We start from the raw sequence: 5,949 nt of genomic DNA on the forward strand, positions 1-5,949 counted from the left end.
GGAACTAGAGCACCTGGTTCAAGCTGGTTGTTTCCAAGTGGGGTTTCAAACTGAGCCTGGCATAAGGGCACCTGGCCAAGGGGGCAAGTGAGGCTTGAAGCCCAACCCCCTTGCTGTCTCTCACCAAGCTGTAGCATGGAGTTGCATCTCCCTAGAGGAAGGGGCTCTTTTCCTGATTTTTCTGGGCATAAGTACCCTGCCAGATCTCTCCCCCACCTCAAACTTTTTTTTTTAATTTCAAGAGAAGCCATAATAAATACAGAATATTTGAAATGTATATTTAAAAGTTGGTGACTGACACAAAATTAAACACACAAACACACACACTGCATGGGCTAAATAAAACAGCTCAGGGGGCTGTAACTAGCAGCCAGTCTGGGACCTCTGAATACAGAAGTGATTGAGGCCCAAGGACACACTGGGAAGTTAGCAGAGCCCAGAGCCAGAACTTAGGGCTCCCTGCATCTCCTTCGATTTAGGTCATGCTATCATGCCTGTAGCCACCTGGCTCTCTACCTCTTGGCAAGACCCTGGGTGTCTTCTGGCTGACTGCTTTCCCACAGGATTCTGCCTCCGGAGCTAAGGGTTACACTGGTGAGACCAGGGGCCTTCCTTGCAGCTTTGTCTTCGGGGGGCGGGGGGAGGATCCAGGAGAGGGGGTAGGAGAGGGGGTGGGGTGGAATCTTGGCAAGGGCAATGGATGGGTCCCCCAGGGCAATGGATCTGGAAGTGAGAAGATGACCATTAGTCCCTCAACTCTCTTAAGGTGAAAGGTCAAACCAACCTGGAGAGTGTCAGGTCAAGAGGGCACCTTTCAAGCCCGTGAAGGTCTGGGATGAAGGGAGTGGGGGAATCCGTGTGTGGGGGAGGGGAGGGGTGTGTGGATTCAAGTCAAAACCAAAGACTGCACTTTGCCTCCGGTAACTAGACTAAAATGGAAAGCCAGAGTTGGCGCAAAGTATGGAAAACAAATCCTCCTGTTGTTTTGTTTCCTTTCAGAATCAAACCTATTGTAAATCCTCCTAACCTGTGGCCCCCAAAGCATGTGTATTAGCAGAAGGCAATTTCCCCTCAACACACTACCAGCCCTCTCCTGTCACAGGTGTTTCAGCTTTCCTGAAATTAATGTTGGGGAGGTGGGTAAAAACAGAGAAGCAACTCCCTGAGGATGGTAGCCCCCAAATGCCCAAGAGCTCTCCCTCAGGGGAAGCTAATGCAAACCTCTACTCCCCAATTCCCGTACCCCTGTGCCTGGACATCTATTCCCGGACCCGGGGATACTCCTGCCCCTTTACCTTTTCGGGTCACTTCGGGTGTGTCCCCGAAGCGGCGTTTACACCTTCTCTTCTCCCTCGACCCTGAGGGTCTGCAGTCGGGGCAGCAGGGGGCACCGCCCAGGTCCGAAGCCGGGAAGCGGGGATGGGGATGGATGAAGGCCGCTGGCTAGGCAGGCCTAGGACCGCGAGGAAAGCAGCCCTCACCCCAAGCCTCCCCCGACCCTGTCCTCGACCGTGGCGGGCGCCCAGGGCTTGCTCAGTTCTGCTTGCCCGGCTGCATGACAATGACGGCTGCTGAAGCCGAGCGCCACGGCCGCCGAAGGGACCTGGCGCGAAATGGGCCATTAAGCCGGGAATGGCGGCTGGGAGAAGGGGGCTATTTATAGAACAAAGCTCGACTGCCGCCAGCTGCCCCCGCGCGGGGACGCGGCCCAGGCCTCGCCCCGCGGGCCTCGCGTGCTGGGGAGAGGGCCAAACCCCCGGGCCTCCCCGCCGCAGGGCTGGGCTTTCCCTGCAAAACGGCTAGGTCCTGGAGTCGAGCAACCCTTCCTCACCGTAAAGCTGCTTCTGGGATCAAGGGGACAGAGCCCCAGAAACGCAAGGAGGGCGCCGCGCCGCAAGGCGGGGAAGGGAGGGTGACTCCCAAAAGCTGCCAAGTAACTCCTCTCGCTCCGGCCACAAACTCTCGCCTCCCTGGGGCCCCGGGTTGCAGGGCAGCTGGGAAGATCAGGCCCGGAGGCCACCGGCTCGCCGGCCCACTCTCGGGCGCTCCAGGGGCCGAGCGGGCGTGCCTACGCCTGCGCCGCCACTATCTCCAGCGCGCAGCAGCTGACGGATGACCTTTTAATAAGCCCCTCGTTAATCTTACCCCGCCTCTCCACCCCCTGACCGGGGACATCCGTATTTTCTGGCCCGATAAGGCTAGAAATTTTAGACGGTGAAATGTAGCAAGGAAAGCAAGTTCTCATTGTTCAGCCGGAGCCACTCAGCTGTGTCCCTTCGAACAAATCTCCCTTTTTCCTTAAAAAAAAAAAAAAATTACAGCCCTTGGGCGTTTTCATTTTAGATCCTTACGTCTCCGGAGAGCAGTTCTTTCTCCCGTCCAGCTCCCAGATCTATTTTCCTTCCTCTCTAGCAAATCGTGCCCGATACCCACTTTCCGTCTTGCGGCCCCACGCCCCCTCTGCCCCCTTTCCCTTCCCTCCTCTCCTTCAAGGGCAAGCTCCTCAAACCCTCTAGCTTGCACCGCCCACACCTCCTCCAGGTAGGCCACCGAGGGCTGCAGGCAATCCATTCTCTTGGCCTCCAAGGCCTCAAAGAACGAAATCTGAATCCGTTTTGACATCTCAGACAAAAATATCCAGCCGAGGAAGCCACTTTCAACGCGCGATGGTGGAGAGGGAAGGAATACGACGCGCCAGCTACAGTCTAAGGCGGATGTCTCGCCTTGGGCCTGCTCTCCAGTAAACCCGGACCCTTTTTATGCCGCCTTCGCGTCGCGTAGGCAGAGCGCCTGGGTCAGAACAGCCAAAGCGCCGGGCAAGATGAGCGGGGCTGTCGCGCGGGGGCGCTGTGCTCGCGCCCAGCTAGGGGAGCTCCGAGGTCTCAAGTAGCCCAGGGTCCCCCATCGGAAAAGGTCCCTCGGGGGGCACGTCAGGAGAGGGCAGAGGAAGGTCAAGGCCAGTAGAGGAGCTTCTCTGCCGGGCGTAGGGTCTGTAGACACTAGAAAACAGACCCAAGAGCCAGGATTCCCTTCCGCGTACGTCCCACTCTCCCAAACCCGCAAAGCCCGCTCGCCTCGCAGCCCCTTTGGGGCCCCAGCCGGCCCTTTCACTTACCACAGATCTTCAGCCCCAGTTTTCTGGTGCATCCGTGGGCCACGCCGCACCAGGTGTCATACGCTAGAAACCAAGAGACGTGCGATCAGTGAGGCTCGACAGTCCGGCACCCGGTCGAGGGCAAAGGTTTTCTGGGGAGGGTAGGGGCAGGTCTTCGCCAGTGCGCCTCATTAAAAAGCTCTTTCCCGAAAGGAGCTAAGAGCCAGATCTTTGGGCCGACGGGGAGACTCGTGCCCCCCGAGACCCCATCACAGTCCCTTCCTGCTCCGACCTCAGGTACAGAACAGTGTCTCTGAGAGGCCACGCACCCAGCGCCCCACCCGCGGCTCCCAGCGACCACGATGGGGTAGCCGCCAAGGCGGGGTCGGAGTGGAACAGTGCTAACCACAGGTGCAAAGGCCAGGCCCGGCTCCTCGAGTTGCCCAACACCCACCCGCAGGCCCTGTCCCTTGGTTTCCGCCCCGCAGACTCGAAGGGCGACCACAGCGGCTGGGAAAGGGAACACAGAGACATCTGGGACCAACACATCTCATAATTTCTTGGCGGGTCTCCAGCTGAGTGGCAGCTTAAAATAAACTGGCATGAAATGGGGTCGCGGAAGAGTTCAGGAATTAATTGGGTGAAAAATAGTATTTGACTAGATGGTCGGGCTGGCATGGCCGCTCTTCAGTGGGACCGGGGAGTCGGCAAGACAATAGTGCGCCTCGGGTCTCATCCCCTGCCCCCTCTTCCCAACATGCCCCTCATTAACCCTTCCCTCGGACGTCTCGGATCTGGAGCAGGCGAAGGCGAAGGGAATCAGACACTTTTTCTCCAGGTCTGAATCGCAGATTCAGGCGCTGCCGTGTTCTCAAACTCCTCAGCGTTTATCCTGCCCTCGGGGTTCAACTTCCAGCCAGAAGCACGGCGGTGCCTGCAGAGCCTGCATGCGAGCCGGTGTAGTGGGCCTAGCCTGAAATTCCCCTCGGATTCCTCATAGCAAGACCCTCCAATCACTCCCATCCCCCACCCCATCCGGGCCAGTGCCTTCAGCCGGGCGCGAGTGTTTGCTGCGATAAGGAGAGTGACATCCATTAAACCCGAGGCACAACAGAGCCCCAGCGGGGAGAAGAACTAGCCCGACGTCAATGAGAGAGCGTGTCACAGATGGAGTTCCTGCAACAGACAGTAGTAAATCGGGGCGAAAGCTAAACCCTAATAAAAATGCCTGGCAGGTAAAGAGCTATTTTCATCCGATAGAGTGCTTTCATTTTAAACGCCATCTCACCTAATCCTCATAACCCTAGGAAGCAAGAGGAGTGTTAATCTAAGACTCACTTTACAAATAAAAACACTGAAGCTCAGAGAGGCTAGGAGAATTTTCCAAGGTCACTCAGCTGTGGCGTTGGAGTTCAGACCCATGGCACTGCCTTTTAGAGTTGGGGATTGCAGTGAAAGAAAGGGAAAGAGAGATGGGAAGAGGTAGTGAGAGAGATCCTTTGACGTAGCCAGAGTAGGGAAGACCGAGTGGCTGAGAACAAGGAGGAGGCGTCCCCGGAGCAAGAGGTCGAGTAAGGTTGTGCGAATTGAGCAACGCCACCTCCCAGGAGACCCTGGCGGGGCAGAGAAGCAGAGCCAGCTGGGCGGGCGAGGATGTGTCTGCAAGGGAGGGCAAGGATGGGTGGAGAGCCAGGCGTGCGCGCACAGCCTAGAAATGCTCACGGCGGCTGGGCTGTCGGGGCCAACGGCGGCGTTCTCAGGACAGGTGCTGCAGGCTTTTCCTGGGCCCAGTTCTCAGCTATCTTCCCTCCGCCCTGGCGAATTCCGGGCGCGCCCGGCCACGAGCGAACTCGGGTCAGCTCCTCTGCTGGGTCTGGGACCTGCAGTTGGGCACATGGGCTCCGCTGCTGGCTGCCTCTGGGAAGTAGGGGCGCAGTAGGGGTTCAGGACTCGAGGGTTGGTGAACACAACGGCCGCCCACCCCTGCCAGACAGCAAAGAAAGGGGCAGGAAATGTGGAGAGAACTGGAAAAGAAATCCATCAGGGCCAGAGCAACAGACAAAGGCGCGCAGGCCTCCCGTTTCTCTTGGCCTGGTCCGACCAGCTCTGGTAGCCAGTGCCCAGCTCTCGCGCCACCAAGGCTGGTGGCTCTCATGAGCCCCTCTTTGTTGTGTGGGTAATTGTAGCTTGCCTGGGGGGCTGGGGGAGGGAGCTGCAAAGGGAACTGGAACGCCGCCCAGGAATTTAAGAGAAGGCCTCCAGCCGGGAAGCCAAGGGCAGCACCTAGGGGTTGGATAGAGGGCTTACCTGATACCCACCCTGCGCCAACCTTCGTTGATGGGAACAATTGATGCTTTCTCAAGCTTATAGACAGTGCTATAAAAGCGAAGCAATGAGCCCTCCTTCTAACCACAATGCCATCCCTAAGCCCTTTTATATAGAAATTCTGGGGCCGTTACTATCCAGAGCTCATGGATTTGGAGGGAGCGCATTTCCATCCAAAGTGGAAAAAGGAAAACAATTCCCCCATCTCCACATCTCTACAAAGATGCTGGAAATCAATCCGAATTAAAGACAGATTCCGGAAATGGGTTGAGTCGCCGCATGGAGCTAGGGGTGGGGAAGCATACATCTCCCCACCCGCTTTTATCTGGTTCCCCTTTTCTTCCTCTCTCTTCCAGAGGTGTTCATTGCTGACAGGTCTCCTGCCCTGGAGAAAAGAGAGGGCTGCTCTCTCCTACCGCCCTGGCAAACCTTCTGGACTCTTCCTGGTTCCCCACTTCTTGCCACTCAGGATGCTGCCCGCTTTTTTTTTTTTTTTTTTTTTTTTTTTGTAAATGAATTTAATGTTTTAA

The 5,949-nt window shown here is 56.9% G+C and overlaps 1 protein-coding gene across 2 annotated transcripts in view; it reads right to left on the bottom strand.

Annotated features, from left to right (window-relative positions):
- GAD1 (glutamate decarboxylase 1) overlaps positions 1-5,949 on the bottom strand; it is a 40,348-nt gene that overhangs the window by 31,864 nt on the left and 2,535 nt on the right. For both annotated transcript variants that reach the window (XM_024765708.1, XM_024765709.1), the window contains one exon: positions 3,116-3,178. In XM_024765708.1, coding sequence (XP_024621476.1) covers positions 3,116-3,178 — 63 coding nt within the window. The remainder of the gene's footprint in view (positions 1-3,115; positions 3,179-5,949) is intronic.

This window comes from Neophocaena asiaeorientalis, unplaced genomic scaffold (assembly GCF_003031525.2).
Source record: "Neophocaena asiaeorientalis asiaeorientalis breed wild unplaced genomic scaffold, Neophocaena_asiaeorientalis_V1.1 scaffold721, whole genome shotgun sequence".
In the NCBI taxonomy this organism is placed as follows: domain Eukaryota; kingdom Metazoa; phylum Chordata; class Mammalia; order Artiodactyla; family Phocoenidae; genus Neophocaena; species Neophocaena asiaeorientalis.